General features: G+C 37.4%; 1 protein-coding gene across 2 annotated transcripts in view; it reads right to left on the reverse strand.

Moving 5' to 3' along the window:
- Nucleotides 1–22,066, reverse strand: part of ranbp2 (RAN binding protein 2) — a 73,389-nt gene extending 51,323 nt beyond the window's left edge. For both annotated transcript variants that reach the window (XM_052148995.1, XM_052148994.1), the window contains exons 1-12: nt 21,874–22,066; nt 12,429–12,496; nt 12,230–12,341; nt 11,731–11,883; nt 11,339–11,569; nt 10,648–10,790; nt 8,628–8,823; nt 8,046–8,346; nt 2,864–3,045; nt 2,574–2,755; nt 1,020–1,143; nt 704–865 (exon numbers count right to left, since the gene is read on the reverse strand). In XM_052148995.1, the coding sequence (XP_052004955.1) occupies nt 704–865; nt 1,020–1,143; nt 2,574–2,755; nt 2,864–3,045; nt 8,046–8,346; nt 8,628–8,823; nt 10,648–10,790; nt 11,339–11,569; nt 11,731–11,883; nt 12,230–12,341; nt 12,429–12,496; nt 21,874–21,945 (1,926 nt within the window). In that variant the 5' untranslated portion in view covers nt 21,946–22,066. The remainder of the gene's footprint in view (nt 1–703; nt 866–1,019; nt 1,144–2,573; nt 2,756–2,863; nt 3,046–8,045; nt 8,347–8,627; nt 8,824–10,647; nt 10,791–11,338; nt 11,570–11,730; nt 11,884–12,229; nt 12,342–12,428; nt 12,497–21,873) is intronic.
- Nucleotides 22,067–22,428: the final 362 nt, after the last annotated feature.

Here is a 22,428-nt window from a genome sequence, read left to right on the forward strand (position 1 = left end):
AAGGCCACTATTGAAGCATCTTGGTCTTCCATAACACCTCAGCAGTGCCACAGGCTGATAGCATTCATGCCACGCCGCATTGAGGCAGTAATTAATGCAAAAGGGGCCCAAACCAAGTACTGAGTACATATGCATGATTATACTTTTCAGAGGGCCGACATTTCTGTATTTAAAATCCTTTTTTTTTATTGATTTCATGTAATATTCTAATTTTCTGAGATTCTGAATTTGGGGTTTTCATAAGCTGTAAGCCATAATCATCAAAATTATATCAAATAAAGGGTTGAAATATCTTACTTTGCTTGTAATGAGTCTATATAATATATTAGTTTCACCTTTTAAGTTGAATTACTGAAATTAATGAACGTTTGCACGATATTCTAATTTTTCGAGTTTCACCTGTATTGATTGCACATTACTATGAACCAAGTCATAGAAGGTGGAATACTCACGCATTCGCGTTACTCACGCGAAAGCGAGTTTAAACACACATTTATAATAGAGCAGTCAAACTCGCACGAGAAAAGCAAGGCGAAAACTTTCTTTGCGTTGAATGTGAACGCACCATTACAGTTCAATAAGATGTGTTTGACTGTCAAAGAGGTTTACTTAAACTGCATGAGAAGTATATTATATTGCAAATAAGTATGTACCCTGCATATTAAATAGATATAAAATCAGCTTTAAACGGTAATCAGCACACCTGTATGTCTTTACTTCTGAAGTGCAGAAACATCGGCTCAAGAGGTTCAGGAATGCTGCGTCTCTTTCGGATTTTGTCAAGCAAAGGAAGCACTACCTGCCAGTAGTGAGCACTACGACCAGCGTACTCCTTCTGATCATAATAAGAGTTCAACCTTTCACCCTGTAAAAACAAAATAAATCTAGGGGAAACTGGACACAATTTACAAATTACAGACAAATTATGCTTGCTTGCAGCTGAAAACACAGAAAATAAAAGTTGTGGATATGAAATTAAAAGCGTTATTGAGAGCTGAGTGTATTGACAAGTGGTGTACCGTGTTAGTGAGGTGCTGAGCCCAGTGTATGAGCAGCGCTGGCTGAAGACCATGTTTCTCTCCAGCTCGCAGAGTGCTCAGACCATGCTGGACAACCAACCGCAGTTTAGCGGACATACCCGGTCTGTCAGAGACAAGAACACAAAACATCTGTCAGATATTTGGATTAATATACATCAAGATGCTGTCTCTCAGGACTGCCAATGAACCAGGTTTCATGTAGTAAAATGTAAGCCTTTCTGGAGTGCACGTTCAGTCCATTTTCTTTTTTACAGATTCAATTATCCCTATAAATCTATTAATTCTATTGAATTATAAAATTAAATAATTAAAATATAAAATAAAAAAAAGGATACCTGAATCTGTAAAAAAAAAGGACTGAACGTGTACTCCCAAAAACAAGTCCTGTGCTATATGAAGAATAATTTTCTGAGTGTTTTACAGTTGGTTTCATGTCTCTAGGTCAAACAGTCATTAAGTTTATTGGAATTACATTACAAACATTGACACGACTATATTTATTAGAACACATATAGAATGTAAATTCCAACAGTCTTGTCATGAAAGGGATATTTTTAAGAACATTTCATATTTTTTGTGATGTCATAATATCAAATGGTTAAATTGTTTAAATGATTTATTAGGCTAATAAAATGTATATGGGAATTTAAAAAAAAGAATTTTTTAATTCAGCTTCATGCTAGGCAAAGAAAACCCAGTCATGCATGTCCAGGTTGGTTCGGCTTGAAAATGTGATTTGCACGGAGAGTTTAAATGGGAATTGTCAGGGCATATGTGATTTTGATTTCAAGCTTGAAGTTACTGCAATGATCAAACTGTTAAAAATATTCAAAATTAAAAACTATGACAGCAACGGTAAGAAACCTGCACAGAGCAAGCACAAAACGCAGAGTCAGAAAATGAGTGCATTGGACGAGATGAGGTAAATGAATCACTGACGTCACAGATCCGGGAGATCATTTTGTTATATTGTTTCTTTCAACAGCACAAATGAATTTCACCGGTTTGGATCGATTTGGATGACATGGGGTGGAAAGTGAAGTCACAGACCAGAATCATATTTGTTATTTCTAAGGAATGAAAATAGCTAGTGTTCATTTTAATGGAACAAACCGGCTCAAATCGAGCACAAACGAATGACACTGGTTTGGAGCACTTTAGACAACATGGGGTGGAGAATGACATCACCACTCCCGAAAACATTTTTGCTAAATCTAAGGAAGGGAAATAGTTACAAAGTTTGTTTTAACGGCACAAACGACCAGCACTGGTTTGGATCGATTTGAGCGAGATTGGGTGGAGAGTGACGTCACACAGCCCAAAAAAGAATGCTTAATATCTCAAACACCAAACCAGCACAAACGTTAATTTTTGCGGCACAAATCAGCACAAACGAATGAAATAGTTTTGGTGATTATTTAATTATATGGGGTGCAGAAACTCTAGTGTCTGCTGATGTTAAACACAGACGTTTAGCTTAATTGTAATGCACATAAGGGAGATGTTTAAACACTATGTGTGTTGTGAACTCACAGTGCTTTCTTGTGAATGAGACTGTAGACTGCATCCCACCACTCTCTCGGTTTCTCGGAGGACAACAGCTTCATGATGTGCATGGGCAGACATCTGGGCTCATGTAACTGGGAACTCGCTGTTATCTTTGCAGTCTCCTGCAGCTGAGTGTGACTCGTGAACACAACACCACACAAAAAAACCTGAAACGACACACATTATTCCAAGTTAAAGCTGGCAGGCAGCCATCCTGGCACCCTTAGAATAACATGCACTTATTAACTATTCACAGTAAGGAATGCCATAAGCACCTCCAGGTCAAGCAGGCAGATGGATTCAGGGGTGTTGGTGTCTAGTTTGGAGGTCTCTAGCGTGAGGCGTGGAAACAGCTGTTTGAGCCAGTCCTTTAGGGTCACCCTCTCGTCCATCAGTGTCCACTGCAAACCCAGCCACACCAGGTGCTGCAAATCACCACGATACAACAACACCGAACCTACAACAAATCACATAACATGAGTTGACATGACGATACGCTGTACTTGATCTTAAACTATTTTAATTACTGTTAATGCAGTTTCTGGAGCTCAAACTAATGGACTACATTTGCCCTTTTAAACAATTATTTGTCACCCCACAGAACTGCTTAAGTAAACTGCAAATGCACAATTAAAGATGAAACGTCTTGTGCAGGCAGATAAGATCCATCTTTAAATCGAGAAGGGTCATTGAATGAAAACTATTTGTAGTGTGTAAAGGCAGTTATATATGAGCTGTGGTAACCATGAGTTCCCTATTCATTTTGGGATAGGGAGAGAGACAGCAGGCACCTCCGCTCGTCAAGCTCGTTCAGGAGAATTCCATCACATTTTCATGCAGGACTGTTGCGGCAATCACCGCGAATGACATTTAATTAAAAATTGGTAAATGTGTCAGAGTGCAAGTCTGGTGAAACAGGAGTTCTAGGGTGAAAATTCCACCTGTCAAATAAACCACTGCGCTAAAACAAGATTTTTCAACTTTGCCGGTTACGTTTAGCTTTAGAAAAAACATCTGGTCTGAAAATTTGAAAAGTGCAAACACTCATGTACAAACTTCACAGTACTTCAGTGTGCCTGATATTAAAGCACATCAGTTCAGTTAAAACAGGTTCTCCATTAAAATAACAGATCAGTCTGCTCTACATGTCATGTTTGCGCAAAGAATAAAAGCAAGAATAATTGGCAGAAACAGTAAGCCGATTTTTATCATCATGCAGAAACACACTGACATACTGTAATAGATGCAGTCATGAAATCAGAGACACTACTCTCGAAATCCAAACAGAAGTGGCCAAAAGAGCTGCTCTTTGAACAGGTGTAATTTTGATGTGTCTGTACATGGCGATGATGCCTGTCCACTTGTGATTTGATCGCCCTAAACACATCCAAACGCCACGCAATAAATGGGTGAAGGGCACACACACAGTAAAATCATGAAATAAAACTGATGTAATGGGTTTAAATGGTTTTCTTGTTTCTTTATTTATCTGTAAAAATGACAAAGCTTTTTTAATTATCTGTCAATCTTTCGAAAATGAAACCCCTCGCTATCAGTCCCTAACAATCGCCTTTTTGTGCCATGGAAGATAGTCACACATGTTTGAAATAACACAAGGGTGAATAAATGACCAAGTTTCAGTTGATTGAACTTTCCCCTTTAAAGTAGAGGTTGACCGGTTTTGCCGATTAATCGGCATTGTTAATGATTTCAGGAACTATCGGTTATCGGCAAAAATCCAAACTGATAATTTCCCCCTGTTGTGTCCAGTGCTGGAGCAGCTGGGAAGGGCACGCTGTCGTTATACAGTATGAGAGCGGCCTCTAGAGGCTAAATAAAAACTATCACTGATGCCTCATGGTGGTTGTTTTGACGTGAGACGTTGAAAGCAGAGGAACAATGCACAGAGCTGAACAATGCAGATTTAAAACACTTTTTTTTTATGAATATCAGATGCATTTCTGATTTGTTTATCCTCACAGTAATGTGTATTTGTCATTTTGATTAGATAACCATCAAGTGATCGGTGCGTGTGACAAGTTTCTTTTAGAAATTAAACGAGCATAACAGTGGAAAATAAATGACTGAATCAATGAATCTTATAGAAGTGTTAAAAAAAGGCATAAGACATTGCAATTCACTAGTTTGCCCTAGTTCCACATTAAAGACCCCTCACCAGAAGTGAAGTGATCAGCCACTTGAAGACGTGCAATAGCTCTGTGAATCACAGAAGGCTGTGTTTAATAAGTAAACGTATTGTATGCGCAGCACCAGCGCATCAGTGAATGGAGCTGATCGGTTTACACACACACACCCCCCCCCCCCCGTGGCTATTTTTACGCATTGCGCAATATTTCAGCGCTACTCAAGAACATCTCAGATGTAGATGCTCAATAGTTCGGTACACTTATAAAATGCATTTAGAATGGCACTGGAGGTGCATTTGACCAGAATTTGATTAAGCAAATTAAACTACTGTGAACTTGACTACAAACAGACACTAAGGACTTCCTGGAGAGCTCAGAATGTCAAAATAAAAACGTGAGGGTTTAAAATGTGCACAACTTAAATATATTACTGTTGTATTTACAATTAAAAGTTAATAATGATAATAATAATATTAATATTTATTATTATTTTCATCATTAGCATTTGTTTACAATTAACAATATTTAAGTTGAAAGGGTTCCAAAAAAATAACTGTATGAATGAAGTGGACTGATGTCTTACAACTACCGTAATTTCCGGACTTTAAGCCGCAAATTTTCTCCCACGCTTTGAACCTCGCGGCTTATACAATGACGCGGCTAATATATGGATTTTTCCCGCTTTCAAATTTTATAAATTTAAAAAAAAAAAAAAAACATTCTGTGACGTGCTCAGTTTTTTGGCGGCGTGAAGCTTTCATTAGACCAATGAAATTGCCGAACGGGTTAAGGTCAAAACAACTTTTTTTGTTTACTGTCTTTTTTTCTTCTTCCCAACTTAGTTATCGGCAAAAATCCTATATATAGGTCGACCTCTACTTTAAAGGGATAGTGAGGTCGACCTATATATCAGATTTAACGATTAATCGGGGTCGATATTTGCGTTTATAAACAACTATGAGTGTTAAAACTGCGTTCAAAGGCAGTTTGATCATTTGTATATATCTAATCGCTCCACTGGAGAATTGCATTGCCGACAAGGTGGAGAGGACAGGCAAATGGACATTAGCTGTTCGAATGGAGTTAGAACAATGTTTAGTTAAGGATGGAAAATGCTGTTATGCTTGTGACTTTGTGCAGATCTGTTGAATTTTTTTTCAGGCATAGTAAATCAATCATTAAAATGGCAATCTTATATGAATTGCCTGAGTTTTTGCTCGGCTGACTGCTTTAGAAGAAAGGCGCAAGCACGGTTCATTGTGTGAACAGTTTTATAGTTTGACTATAAAGTTTCCCAAACTTTTCTCCATTCTGACAAAAACTTCTGTCCAAACTTCCTGATTTTAGGAAGTAGGTATTTACGTACACAAAAACTTAGAGCATGGTCAAATATATTTTCTCTCTCTCCCTTTCTTGGACATCACTTATAGACTTAATGTGACAATAAAATAAAACAAATACTGTCAGTAGTGATGAAGCATACAGTCACTATTTGGCTTTGTAAGGCAGTGTATTATGTTACTGCTGAAACATTTGACCTGTAATATTTGTATTAATATATTCATTCATTTCAAGTGGCAAAGGCTTTGAAGAGGGTACCAGTGTGGGAGAAATGTCTTAATCGCCATGGAAAGTAATACTTACAAAAGTAAAGCACTATTTTACATTGAGTGGAAAGTTTTCATTCGTATTATACATTTTAAAAACTATCTTCCGATTAATCGGCCATCGGTCTGTTTTCCCACCTTATTGGTAAAACAGACTTTCGGTTGACCTCTAGTAAAGAAACTGATCAATACAGATCTAACCCAAAACCAACCAAGCTATTGTACAGAGTTCCTCCTAACTTGTAAACAGTGCTGTTTTTCCGGCTGTGATGCACATGCCTTAGTTCTCGCATGTTTCAAATGACAATGCAATTACATCACAAGCGTGTACCACTGCTCACCGGAAGCATGATTTATTAAAAAAGAAAAAAAGTATTTAAATATTTATCTTTAATCGCACCAAAAGTGATTGTGTCGCTTTAGAAGATATTCATTTAACAGCTGATGTCATATGGATGACGTTTATGCTGACTGTATGTGATTTTTGGAGCTACAAAAGAGAAATCTCCATTCACTTGCATTTTAAGGACCCAAGTTGAGAAATTGTTCCTCAAATGTGTTCTGGTGAAGAAAGTTCTACACACCTGCACTATCATGAGGGTGAGTAAAGGGATAGTTTAACCAAAAATGAAAATTCTCTCATTATTTAAAATCAATATAAATTGCCATCTACCTCCAATTCAGAAGAATTAACATTAAGCTATGGATGTTAATGAAAATGTATTAATTGTCGTTAATAATTTGATTAAGCTTATCAATCGTCGATTAATTGTCGTTAATAATTTGATTAAGCTTATCAATCGTCGATTAATTGTCGTTAATAATTTGATTAAGCTTATCAATCGTCGATTAATTGTCGTTAATAATTTGATTAAGCTTATCAATCGTCGATTAATTCATTTCAGGACAAATGCATTCAGTAATCATGACAGCAGACACTGATAAGGCTGTCTCTATTCAGTCAAGCGCTTGCGCTCTGCGTGTAATTTTCCGATTCACAGAAGAGCCGACGCACATGAAGCAGCCTTAATTTAAATAATGATGGAGCGTTTCTCTATAAATGAACATTAATGTTTAATGCACACATAGTGATGGTGTGTTAAAAGTACATGACAACAAACACCGTTGATCTCATTTCATCCCAACCTACGATTACGTCAACGATCGCTGGGAAAGCACGAAGATACATTCAGCTGACATCACGCTATCACCAGAGAAGAGGTAGCCTGTGTTATGTATGGTGTTCATGCAGCGTGTAATGATTTGGCTTAATTACCAATAGTAATTTTTTTTAAAAGTCAAAAGATCTGAAATATTCCTTGATCCACAACGTGAAGTTTTAAGGAACTAAAATATGTAAACAAATTATAGATCTTAAGTATCTTAAGAAATGACTGTACTTACTACTAACAGTATTAATTTAACAGTTATTAAACAATTCCCAAATTCGAACTAAACAGCCTAAATGTGTTTAAATACACTAAACTAATAATATTTTAAAAGGAAAATGCTAATATGTGCATTTCTTTAGGGTGTTAATGTAAATTTTATTTAAATAATAGGCTACATGCACATATTATTTGGAGTCCTCAAAGTGCGTTTTGCGATATTAATGTTAATTAATTTACAAGACAATCGATTATGAAAAAGTTTGAAAATTGAATATAGATATAAAAAAAATATATTTATATACTTCAGTTTACCATTGTCCCACTTGGCAAGCTCTGCGATGTCTGGAGCGTGTGCGCTAATGTTGTGGATCTCATCATTCCAGATGAATGAGAGATTATCATGTTCCTGTGTGCTGAAGAGCAGCTCAAACAGAATACTCAGCCCGCTCCTGTTCCCGAACATCTCCAGCACTTCCTTGAGCAGCTGAGGATTGTCATGTCTCAGGTTCAGCAGCATGTGGCCCGCCTGACTCTGACGATCACAGGCCAGAAGCTCCAAAAGCTGATGAGATGCATGCTCACTTTTCAAACTCTTAGATTTGGGTCTTGGAGTCTGAGGAACAGAGAAGGGAACAGGCCTTAAGAGATTAGGGATAGGCAGTTTGGTCATTTTGTCTAATTGAGTACTCTGATTATTAAGTGACTGAATATCTGAGGAGGAAGGGTCAATCTGTCATTCAAACGTATGCATACACCATCGTCTGTCTTTCAAGGTTTATAAGTTGATGTTGTTAAAAAGAAATGTGATTTCTACTTCGGGAACCAGACTGCTAGGATCTATAGACTAGTCGAACCATCCCTAATACATCACGTAGAGGAGATGTCACGTTGTACCTGATAAGCGATGAGATAAGACAGAGCCGCTAAATCAGTGACTGCTCTCCACTGCTGCTGTTTCTCCTGAGCCATCTTCAGCAATAGTGTTCCAGCATACAGGTACAGCTGAGCTCGCATCTCTGTGAACACTTCTGACAGCTCATCTGCAGTGTTTGTGGCAGTGTTCTTCAAAGACTGCATTGCACGGTCAAAACTGCCAACACAAATACAAGGTCTAAATACACTCAAGAACTATAGGATAAGTGCAGTAACCAAGCTGCATACTGCTTAAAGTGAAAGTTCACCTAAATATGAAAGTTTTCAAATGTCAAACCTTAATAACTTTCTGCTGTGGAAAACCCAAAGTACATGCTAGGCAGCCTGTTAGTCTTAATCACCATTTACATTCTGTCCGACATCATTTTTGTTATAGAGGTCATGTCGGTTTGGAAAAACATGGAGGGTAAATGGGAGACTTAATTTTTGGGTGAAACACTCTGCAATAGCTTAGACCATTTCATCTACAAGAACAGATCTTTATTCACTAATAAAAGAAAAAACTTTGATAACTTATATCAAATAAAATTTGATAAATGTTTTTCACAAAGAATTCAACTTTATATTTGGGATAATTCAGTCAGTGTGCTTAGTCAAAGTACTGTAATCCAATAAATTTTTTTTCTCAAATGTAATGCATTACACTGAAATTTCTAATAATCTGATTAGTAACTAACTTAGTTAATATAATTACTTTTAAAGGAATATTCCAGAATCAATACAATTTAAGCTCAATTGACAGTATTTGTGGCACAGTGTTGATTACAACAAAAAATACATTTTTTCAAAGAAGAGCAGAAATCTGGGTTCCAGTGAGGCACTTACAATGGAAGTGAATGGGGCCAATCCCCATTTTTTCTGTGTTAACATGATTTTAAAGTGATAAAATCACGTATTAACCTTTTCTATATAGTTATAGCCAATTGTATTGCCATGACTATGTGATGACCACAAACCTTAAAACAACTGTAAAAATTACAATTGAAACACCTTTACAGATCATAAAATACATGAGTTTTAACAGAAGAATGAATGCAAGTGCTTTTATGAAATCATAAGCTTCACATTTCTACTTTTAAACCCTCCAAAAATTGGCCCCATTCACTTCCATTGTAAGTGCCTCACTGTATTTTTGTATATTTGCTTTTATCAAAAGGAGGGATGAGGCGAAGTAAAAAAAAAAAAAATATGTAATCAGCATTGACAAATGCTGTCGATTGAGTATATCTTGTATTGAACCTGGAATATTCCTTTAAGTATATTACTTAGGTTAAACATTGTTAAAATAAATAAATAAATAAATAAATAAGGGATAGTTCACTGAAACATCATAATTCTCTCATCATTTACTCATGATGCCATCCAAGGTTGGTATGACTTTCTTTTTTCTAGAGAACACATTTTAAGAAAAATCTCTCATCTCAGTAGGTCCTTAATGTAAGTGTAAGCTTCCAGTCAGCAGCAGTATACGCATTCACGAGAGCGCTGTGTACATGTCTATCGTGTCGAATTTCGTTGGCATTCTACCGGCGTAATCTCACGTCTTTTCTCGGTTGAGACATCCAGAATAAGAACACAAATGCACCAGTTGTGAGTAAAGAAACAGATAAATACAGATCTAAACCAAAATGGCCTCTGTACAGCGTTCCTCCTACTCACTTGTAAACAGCGCTGCTCTGAGTGTCGCACGTGCATCAGTTCTCACATGGACATGCCAACTCTATTGTCACACGCATACGGCTGCTGAGACTAAGCGAGTTCAAAAGTTAAAAAGTACTTAAATATTGATCTTTTTCACACCAAAAGCAATCATATCACTTTTGAAGACAATAATTTAACCGCTGGAGACGTATGGATGACGTTTATGCTGACTGTTTGTGATTTCTAAAGCTTCAAAAGTCTGATCACCATCCACTTGCATTTTAAGGACCTACTGAGCCAAGATATTTTTATTTAAAAAGCAACCTCAACGTGAACTTACATCCACAGCGCATCAGCGCTCTCCTGACAGCTCTTTGCTGTGAGTGTGAGTCGTAATAGACTGCAGTGTACCAGCAGAAGTTCTTTCTGAAATTTGCGAGATGCCTGCTCATTAGACGACACGCTCGGCTGCCGGAGGTATTCCTGTAAAATACATCACAATGAATAACTAACAAATCATTACGGATTATAACCACTTAATGCAGTGCAAGCACAGACTTTGAGACGTGCTGTGTTTGGGCTTGACAAAGGGATACAAAAATGAAAATGCTCTCATGATTTACTCACCCTCCATTTTAATCAAATTCTCCTCCCTGCCTATTAGGGGGTGATATGCACGTACAATGTGAATTGCCAAAAACAGGAGGAGAAAGTGACGGGAAAATTATTTAAATATTGATCTCACCCACACCAAACCTATCGCTTAGGAAGATATGGACTTAACGACCAGAGTCATCTTATGTTGAAAGTACTTTCATGTTGCCCTTATGTGGATTTTGGAACTTCATAGCACCCATTGACTTGCATTGTATGGACCTACAGAGCTGAAATATTCTTCTAGAAATATTCTGGAATGGCATGAGTGTGAGTAAATGAGAATTTTCATTTTTGGGTGAACTAACTCTTTACGCTGGACACCACAAGTTAACTTAAAAGATCCTAAAGCAAGATCTCAACTGAACGTCACTCACCTGAAGGGTGCTGAGCACATCCCTGTACCACTCCAGACTGTCTCGAAGTATTCCAGTTTTCTCCACAGCAAGACAGTGTTTTACTGCTTCCTCATACCGGCCGTCAGAGCAGTACATCTGCAACAGTTTGCTGTTAATGTAAGCATCATTAGGCCTTAGCTTCAGTTCAGACACCAGCAGCTCGAACAGCTGGTTTGAGCCATTTTGGCCTTGAGCGCTCAGAAGCTTCTCCTGAAAGAAATGGAGTATGATTTAAGGACTAATTTTGTTCGGCACATCGCAACAGTTATAAATATTCTGTGCTTTATTTAACAGAATGTATATGAAGTGAGAGAACAAATATGATTTTTTTTAGTTACAAAGGGTTAAAAGCTTCCTTTGTTTGCACTGACCTTTAGATTAAAGACAGCTGGATGCCCTGGCAGAAGCCTGGAAGCTTTTTCCACCCAAAACTCGGTTCGACTGTCATGCTCAGGCTTACTACAGAGTAGCTCGGCTACTTTCAGAACCAGATCTCGCTGGACTGGATTCAGATCCACTGAGCGCTACAAGTTTGTGACAAACAGAGAACCATAACTTGATTATCACATGAAGCCTTACAATTTGTTACAACAGGAACCAACACCCCAGTTTGTTTAATACTTATTAGATGTGGAAATATTTAGCAATCTCGTGATTTCCATTCATTGTAGTGACATTAAGTCATTTTGGATTTGGCAATGCATCAGGGAATAAAATTTTTCCCAGCCCTAATATATTTATAAAAGACTGCCATAAACAGCTTAAACTCAACAATTAGGTCAATGACCTTTTGCAAGGTATGAGAGCTTGAATATTTTTATAGATTTGATATGGGAGGCATGCATGCATTGAAATAATGAGAATCTAAACCTTGTAACATCCAACAGCTTTGTCTATTTCACCATCACGCTCGAATAGCTGGCCGAGGAATTTGTGTGCTTTAGGATCCTTTGGCTGCACTTTTAAATATTCTGAAACAAACCTATGAGAGAGTGAAAGAGCAAACATGTTTAAATACATCCAACAAATAGATAAAGAAAATAAATGATGCAAAGCGCAAATAACAAACCTTTTGGCAAGTTCATACTCCTTAGCCTCAAAGTACAATTTTGCGAATAGAAACCCTTTTACTGGCCTCTGCAAAAAGCAAAACAACAGGTTAGAGTACATGCTGTAAAAACTATACAACAGTTTAACAGCAATTTCAGAACGGCAGCCCACAAACACATTTATGTTTGCACTGTCTAGTGTTGTTACAGAGAATGGGGATAGATCTCAGGACACTTAATTCAGTCATATCTTTCAGGGAGTAAGAACATTTTCATCCTACCATTCCACACACACAAAAAAATACTTAAAAAGTACCTATAAGCTCAATCAATAGCATTTGTAGCCTCTACGTTTAAAATTTTTAAAAGCTATTTTTAGGAGATCAAATGTCAGACAATACAAGTGTTTTATACCGTAAAAGATTTTCTTAAACACTATCTTTGTTTCCTTACAATTCAGTACACAACATGGCATCAAAAAGCTGATGCTAAGGGGAGTTTTTAGATCCGAAACAATCGAACACTTACGAAGCGCCCGTTCAAAATAATTACTCAAATCACACGTCCACCCACATGATTGGTTTGCATTAATAGATCTAAAAGACCTGTACTTTCATGTTCAAATTGTACAACATCACAATATTTTTTTTAGATTAGTGTTCGATGGAGCTACGTATCATGATATTCAAAGTCCTCCCCATCGGACTGTCCCTGGTTCCTCGTACATTCACGAAATGCATCGATGCAGTACTCGCCCCTCTGAAACTAAGTGGCATGCACATTTTCAAATACCTCGACAATTGGCTATTACTGGCCCAGTCAGAGGCTCTATTATGCCAGCACAGGGATTTATTACCCCAACATCTGAACAGCTTGGGCATCAATGTCAACTGGACAACGAGCACGCTCTCCCCTTTTTAGGAGTGCGTCTCGCCTCCTTGAGTGAGCGCACGTATCTCAAGAGCAAGTGCATTCAGGCCATTATCCAGTGTCTCAGTTCAAACTGGGGAGAACACTTCCACTTAAGCAGTTTCAAAAAGCATTGGAGCTCATGTCGTCAGCATCTGCCATCATTCCATTAGGTCTCTTACAGGAGACCTCTTCAGTGCTGGCTCAAGCGTTGTGTGCCACAGCGTGCTAAACACTAAGGGCGCATGCGCATCACTATATTATATGGGCAGATTTTCAGATGAAAAGTGGTGACCACTGACACTTCCAACACAGGTTGGGGGCGGTGTGCGATGGCCGCCCAGCTTTCGGCACCTGTACAGGTGCGCAGAGTGCGTGGCACATCAATCGCCTGAAGCTGTCGTCTGTTTTCCTAGCCTTGAAGGCTTTTCAGCCTGAAATAGCAAATTATCATGTTCATGTTATGGAGAGCGCCATATCCAATCACTGCTAGCGACATATGTCAAAGGCCATCTGAACTACAGTGTGGACCTATTGTCACGCAAGGGGCGATGCCGGGAGACTTCAACCACACACTGTCCCGAGGATTTGGGAAATATTCGGCAATGCGGAGATCAATCTATTTTCCTCTACGGAGAACACCCACTGTCCCCTCTAGTACTCCAAGTCCCAAGCTCTGCAAGGAGTAGGGTTGCAACAGTATGATATTTTCACGGTATGATAACAGTCTCAGAAAATATCACTGTTTCACGGTATACGGTATTACACAATTACTATTATCAGTGAAAACAGAAAATCGAATTATAAACATGATAAAAAAAATAGCATGTAACTACAACATGTTAGTTTATATGTTAAATTAACTACTAAATGAAAAATAACATCAGCTGTGTGAGCTTTTAAAGTACAGTTCTATGATTATTAACAGTTAACATACACTCACCTAAAGGATTATTAGGAACACCATACTAATACTGTGTTTGACCCCATTTCGCCTTCAGAACTGCCTTAATTCTACGTGGCATTGATTCAACAAGGTGCTGAAAGCATTCTTTAGAAATGTTGGCCCATATTGATAGGATAGCATCTTGCAGTTGATGGAGATTTGTAGGGCACGAAGCTCCCGTCCCACCACATCCCAAAGATGCTTTATTGGGTTGAGATCTGGTGACTGTGGGGGCCATTTTAGTACAGCGAACTCATTGTCATGTTCAAGAAACCAATTTGAAATGATTCGAGCTTTGTGACATGGTGCATTATCCTGCTGGAAGTAGCCATCAGAGGATGGGTACATGGTGGCCATAAAGGGATGGACATGGTCAGAAACAATGCTCAGGTAGGCCGTGGCATTTAAACGATGCCCAATTGGCACTAAGGGGCCTAAAGTGTGCCAAGAAAACATCCCCCACACCATTACACCACCACCACCAGCCTGCACAGTGGTAACAAGGCATGATGGATCCATGTTCTCATTCTGTTTACGCCAAATTCTGACTCTACCATCTGAATGTCTCAACAGAAATTGAGACTCATCAGACCAGGCAACATATTTCCAGTCTTCAACTGTCCAATTTTGGTGAACTCTTGCCAATTGTAGCCTCTTTTTCCTATTTGTAGTGGAGATGAGTGGTACCCGGTGGGGTCTTCTGCTGTTGTAGCCCATCCGCCTCAAGGTTGTGCGTGTTGTGGCTTCACAAATGCTTTGCTGCATACCTCGGTTGTAACGAGTGGTTATTTCAGGCAAAGTTGCTCTTCTATCAGCTTGAATCAGTCGGCCCATTCTCCTCTGACCTCTAGCATCAACAAGGCATTTTCAGCCCACAGGACTGCCGCATACTGGATGTTTTTCCTTTTCACACCATTCTTTGTAAACCCTAGAAATGGTTATGCGTGAAAATCCCAGTAACTGAGCAGATTGTGAAATACTCAGACCGGCCCGTCTGGCACCAACAACCATGCCACGCTCAAAATTGCTTAAAGGGGTCATGACATGAGAAACCAAATTTGCCTTGATCTTTTGGTATATAAGAGGTCTTTGTATCATTAAAACGTCCTGCAAGTTTAATATTTTAAGACGTCCTCCCCATTCTAAACGAATCATTTATTTAATCAAGCTCAAAATACAGCTCGTTCTGGATTCATGGTTAGAAGTGACGTGACGGTTAGAAGTGACGTACCAGCGTTTGCATATGACCGCCTCCAGCACAAGATAACTACGCTTTAAGCGCAAGACAACTACGCTCATTTTGTATCGCCGTGCGCCTCACAAGTGTTCAGTCGATGGACAGCGAGCTCTGACAGAGACTACTTGTGCACAGGAAAATTACGATGCCACACAGATGTGCTGTTCCTGGCTGTGGTCAAACAAAACCTCTGAATAAGCTGCCGAAAGATCCAGGCGTCAGGGAAAAATGGATGCAGTTTATTTTTTGCGGACGTCCCAGTCACGGCAGTGTTAACTTAAGCGTTTGTTCTGTACATTTTAAGGATGACTGTTTTGAGAACAAATCTCAATATGATGCTGGCTTTGCCAGAAAACTGTTGCTCAAAGATAAGTCCGTGCCGACTATTCTGGGAACAACGACGACGCAAACTGTAAGTAATCTATTTTAAACTTTAAACTACTTTTTAAAGCGCAATTTCATTCATTATGAATAATCACAGTGTTTTTACTTAGTTTACTTGCATATTGTTCTGGCTGGGAGCGTCAATAATTGATACATAGGCACTGACGTTAGCCAATCATAACAGTGGGCGTTAACACTGAAGTCTTAAATGGAAAACGCCATAAAACAGACTGTTTGAATCAGAGGATGAGAAACAGGGTGGGAAAAGGTCATAAATCACTAGATTTTAAAAGTTTTTCTTAAAAAAAAATATATTAATACTATAATTGCACCTAAGGGAACATAATAATACAATAAAAAAACCCATGTCATGACCCCTTTAAATCACCTTTCTTTCCCATTCTGACATTCAGTTTGGAGTTCAGGAGATTGTCTTGACCAGGACCACACCCCTAAATGCATTGAAGCAACTGCCATGTGATTGGTTGATCAGATAATTGCATTAATGAGAAACTGAACAGGTGTTCCTAATAATCCTTTAGGTGAGTGTATACTGTAGGCACGCGACAGTGAGGCCAAACTGCTCCAGTCTGTACCTTTAACTGGTTTTGCTTCAGGACAGATTTTACATTGCAAATCAAGTGTCGACCTGCCATAGATTAAACATAACCTGTATTTAATGGATCTTGGGTTGCATTTCCTTTTATGTTGCATAGTTTTGTTCATGGCTTTCCAGTACAAGGACATGCATCAAGTGCCATTATTTTTGTTGTTTATGTCAATTTTTGTTGAGGTCAACTTTTGACTTTCATCACACAACTGAATAACACATACTGCATGACTATGATAAATGAATACTGCAAGATTTACTTATGTGAATACTTATGTACATGTGATTATAATTTTTTATCTTAATAAATTTGCAAAGATTTCAAACAAACTTCTTTCAAGTTGTCATTATGGGGTATTGTTTGTAGAATTTTGAGGAAAATAATGAATTTAGTGCAAGTTAAAGCAGTGTTTCTAAACTGGTCTATTCAGACTGGGTCGCAGACAGCAGGGAAAGAACAACGCAATCCCATTGAAGATATTTTGGTGGCAGCCCAAGTGATACCTATTTAAGACTACCGAGGGAGATTTAATGATAATGTCGCAAACAGCTAAAGGCTTCTCATCTGCACTGTCGCATGTGTAACGGAACTAGCTCACGATCATGATCTGCTCTTCTCTCTGGCGTGCGCATGCAACAACTGTGCTTCCCTCAATATTGCGGAGTAGAGGTCGACCGATTAATCGGCTGATTTTGTGCATTTTTAACATAATCGGCATCGGCCAATATCCAAGTATATCAAGACGATTATTAGGCAGGCGCATCTGTGGGCAGCCTAGTGTTGTTGTGGAACACATGTTCGACGCACGCTGCCCCTAGAGTCATTTTCCAGCAGAGTGAGCAGACCTCATCCAGTGCCTAAGGAAGGAGCTAAGTTCCTTGGAGAAAACCGTAAGGATTAAATTTGTATAACTTCTTTATATTTAATTAAAAACTTTTGATAGGTTACTGCCAGCTTCAAGAAAAAACACGACGTTCGTCTACTTTGGATATTGATAGCGTAGTTGAAGTTGCATTATCACAGCAGAAGGGTTGCTATCATGTCACAATAAGTAAGCAAGAATTTAGCAATTACAGACAGTGAATCTGATACTTTTATTTGTTCTGTTTGTGTGTCTTATATTTGAGAGGGTTGTCACTCAATACAGAGAAATAAGTAATAAAAAAGATACCAGCGCACTATAGGCTAGTGAAGGACTGGCTTTGGTAAGCTCGGACGTTACCGGTTCTGCTGTCGGTACTGGAGAAATTAAGAAAATACATTTATTATTGCTATAAAGAGAAATTTATTTATCTCGCCAACCATTGCTATGTATAATAATATGAATATGTAACACCTGCTTTGTTTATTTAATATATTTGTTATACATTATTTATACAATATGTTTTTACATTATACATTTTTAATTTAAGTCTACAAGTGCAGATTGGTCAAGTGTTCAATAAAAGTATTTGTTGAGAAATTTTGTCTATCTTAAGTAATTATTTGTGTTACATTTTATCTTTCAAATAAAAGGTTCAAATAAGAGGTTAAAAACAAGCACATATCAGCCAAAATAAATCGGCAGCATTTATCGGCCGACCCGGATTTCAAAAGATCGGCATCGGTCGACCGCTATTGCAGAGCGCAGACCTCAAAACTGATGTGACCAATTTCAATTCTAGTGCGACTTTTCTAGTTTAAAGCGTTACGGAGGAAGTCTAAACTCTCAAACAGTAGGTAGCCCTGACCTGCCAAACAGCACTGAGAAAGAAAACAGCAACACTGTGCTACGTGCCAAAAAAAATAAAAAAAATAATTATATATATAAAATTACACACAATCACCTTTACAAATTTGTTTAATTATTTTACATTCGTAAAAGTAACTGTTATATTTTGACAATGTTAAAGTTTCATATTAAATTATTTTAATGTAGAATCTATTAGACCTAATTTTATATCAACAGTGGCAGCTGAAGTTTGTTTCAAGATGTGTTTCAGCTAGTATTTATTTTTCTTAAATAAGATAATTTATATTATTATTACTGAACCACTGAGATAAAGGTACAGACAGGAGCAGTCTACAGTATATGTTAACTGTTAATAATCATAGGACAGTACTTTAAAAGCTCACACAGGTGATGTTAACATGCTATGCTAACATGTAAACTAGCATGCTTTAGTTATAGTTACATGCTATTTTTATCATGTTTATAATTCAGTTTATTATTATAATTCTGTTTGCTTTCTTATTTTATTCTATTTATTTTCAAAAGGGAGACTTTTTTTGGTATCAAGTTTCAATTATAATAGTGTTTGCTCAAAATAAATAACCCTTCTGTTTTCACTAATAATAGTAATTGTGTAATACCGTATACCGTGATAGTGATATTTTTATCATGAGATGTTTATCATACAGTGAAAATCTCATAATATTGCTGGCTATCTATAGATCAAAAATCATGCCTTTATTATTTCAGTTAGTCGTTTTCCTTATACGTATTTCTACTTCAATTCTGTAATATTGTTGTAAATTAGCAAGCAAAGGTTAAATCTCAATAAGCCATACTGTACTTGCTTCGATGAAATGATCCTGTTATTATTTTAAGAAACCCACTTGTGAAATAAAGATAATATTGTGCACCATGTATTCTTGTTTGAAAGACGTTGTTCGTATACATTAAAAATAAAACTATCATTTTTAAATGTCTTTTACATGACAGTAATTCATTTCTTAGTTCTAGTTAAACTGTTTTATCACCCCATCCATGCTGATCAATCCTTAAATCCAGCAGTGAGATAGTACACCTTGACAATTTAAGAATAAGTTCTATAATTCAGAATACATAATTGCTTTAATCATGATTAATTGGGATTACAGTGGTCATGTGCATTTTTAATTTAAACCACATATTGACATCTAAATAAGGTAAATTAGTGAATACTGAAAACACCAGAACACACAGATTTCTAGATCTCTAGTTCAGATGCAGCGGGAGAATAGATTCAGTCATCAAGTACGATGATCCATTTTAATTGGTCCGGCATCAGTGGTCACAACTTCATTGGACCCGCTGCAGCCCAACACTGGTATCCTGCTCTCTTTCATCTGGGTATACAAGTGCACAAGTCAGTTTTGCTACAGGTTTAAGTAGTTGCAAAAGTCAAGGCGGGAAGATTTGAAGTTGCAGTGCCAGATTTGACCGGTTGCAACTGACGATTTGTGGTTGTAATGTGAAATTGAACAAAAGTAAATATGGAACAAGTTTGTGTCTGTCGTTATATTTGTCATTTTACACAATTTTTACTATTTGTCTGCAATTTTGAATTAAATACACAGGTTTTGATTATTGTCTGTGAGTGCAGATTACAAGTATTCACATCGTTGCTGTGAGTGTAAATTTCAACGAATGCAAATATTTATTGTACAAGTTTGGCAACCGATTTACCTTCATACATGGCCTCTCTATGGGCATGGACGAACAGTGTGTCATTACAAGGCATATGTTTTGCAGCAGGATGTTCTCAAAACACATTTGCTAGGTTTTACAACCTAGATGTGACATCACAAGTCCTCTGTCTAAAGCGCTTGCCATTTCATTGGCCAATCATACTTTTATACCCCTCTTTTATAGGACGGGCTCCCTGTCATTTTACACAACCATCTGCATTAAGGCTGTTGCATCTCCCAAAATCACAAGCACTTTCACTATAAATAAAATCTCCTTCCCGATTGGGTTCATGAAGGGGTTAATTCATACTACATAAACACAGTTCATGTATATTTATTCTGAGTGTTCCTCTCCTGGCTCACTATGAGGGTCATTCACTTGCAGCATACGGACACCACCCTACAGGACTGTGGCATCATCAGGGCTGGACTGGTAAACACACTATACATGTTAACATGATTTGAGTGTGATAAAATCACTTATACGGTAGTGTTGTCAAAAGTACCGATACTTCGATACCAAGACAATCTAAAAAAATATGTAATGATACCAGTGTTTCTGCGGTACGGAGCACTGACTAAAATCTAGATGATTGAAATTGAAGAAATTAAATAAGTTTAATAAAAATATATTACACCTGTATAGTAAAATTTAATAATAAAATGATCACAAGACAGCTACTTAATAAAAGTTGATGTTAAAAAGTTATATTTGTATTTATTAAAAGTTTTAAGAATTTATTGATTAGACAGCATTTTGATGATGAATTTAAACTTTAAAACATTTTCTGGAAATAATAATTTTTAAATCTACAATTATTAGAAATAACTAAACTTCAGTGGTCAAAAGGACATCATCATATTATATTTCTGTGCTGTGATATCGAAATTGGCCGTGAAATTTCACTGGTATTGGTACTGCCTAGTGAAATTGTTACAGTGACAACACAAGCACCTATTATATACATTGTGTTGTGTCGAACTCGGTTTCCCAGTCTACGAAATTGTAATATTGTATTTAACTTTACACAGATAAGCAAGAGATTTTATCACACTAAAATCATGTAAACACGTATAAAGTGTACGTCTTGTGGCTATACTTTAAAAATAAAGTGTATTTTAATGACTTTGATTGTAAAAGCTTTTTTAAAAAGAAAAAAAAGAAAAAAGAGGGACAAGTTGAATTCTCTTAATTTTTGAGGAAATTGACATTATACCACACATGCCATTACAATTTGGGATGGTTATTAAATAATGTACTATTATTGTACCGCGTAACATTCCAGTATGTCCTGGAAAATTCTTTAGCTTTCATTTTCACAGAATACTGAAGTTACACCTTTGTTTGAGTTTCGGTATGCTAATATGTTCCTGAACCGGTCTGAAAATAAAAGGGAACCTGATTACTTTGAGTTTATAACGCGCGTTACAAACTAATATCTGATGATTTCGTTTGGTTTTAGCTCGTTTGGAGCGTTCACATGTGAAACTACTCAGAATAATCAACTAAAATAACAAATTAAATACAAACAAATATAGTAATGCACTAATTAAAATGAGATTCAGTCTACAGTAATAAGTACTTTTTTTAAGTAAGTAATAATTGAGCAATACACGAGTCAGAATTAACTCCAAATCAATTAACTTAAACATGGCTGATTCACATTCCTAATATTGAACTACTAACATAAACTGAGTCAGTTCACAGGATTGACATATTCAGTTCGGTTAATAATATCAACGCGACAAAACATTTTCAAAACGAGATATCAACTTGATATCGCGTTTTGAAAATGTTTTGCCGCGTTTTCCAGAGAGCGGAGAGCCGTTAGTGTTTGAATACACAAGAGGGACAGCACGTGTGTTTATTGGTTTATTTTACTGTGGAATTACACTTCTTTTAATTACAATTATTTTGTTGGGCCTCATTCACATGCGCATCTTACCTCTTTCTGAGATGGAGAGGCGCTCTGAACTGAGGAAATATAGCGCTCGACGTCCGCTTTACTCCGCCTCATGATCTTGCGATAGAGCGATCACCGCTACCAGCTCTTTTGATCTAAACGCTGCTCATTTAAAGACTTATCAATAACTTTGATCACGTCTGTCAAACGACGCTCCGTTCATGCGATCACGCAACTGCTCGGCGGCGTTGAAAATGGCGCTATCACGTGACTTTAGGTGGAGGCTTATTGGCGGTTGGCAAACCCACATTTTGTTGCATTACCGCCACCAACTGGACAGGCGTGTGAAGACGATCCATAAATTCGGTTATATAGATCTCAAATCAAATCACTTTATTGTCACACTACCATGTACACAAGTGCAACAGTAGGTGAAATTATTGATCTATCTACTCTGAGGTAGTTCAGTAATATAGCATGTACTTTACCTTGTCCTTGATTACTTTTAAGAAGTCTTTGCAGTGTGGTATTGATTATAATATACCCATATTTTGTCATTTTTCTTTAAGTACAGATCTGTCATCCTCACATGCATGT

This window comes from Xyrauchen texanus, chromosome 18 (assembly GCF_025860055.1).
Source record: "Xyrauchen texanus isolate HMW12.3.18 chromosome 18, RBS_HiC_50CHRs, whole genome shotgun sequence".
NCBI classification, from domain to species: domain Eukaryota; kingdom Metazoa; phylum Chordata; class Actinopteri; order Cypriniformes; family Catostomidae; genus Xyrauchen; species Xyrauchen texanus.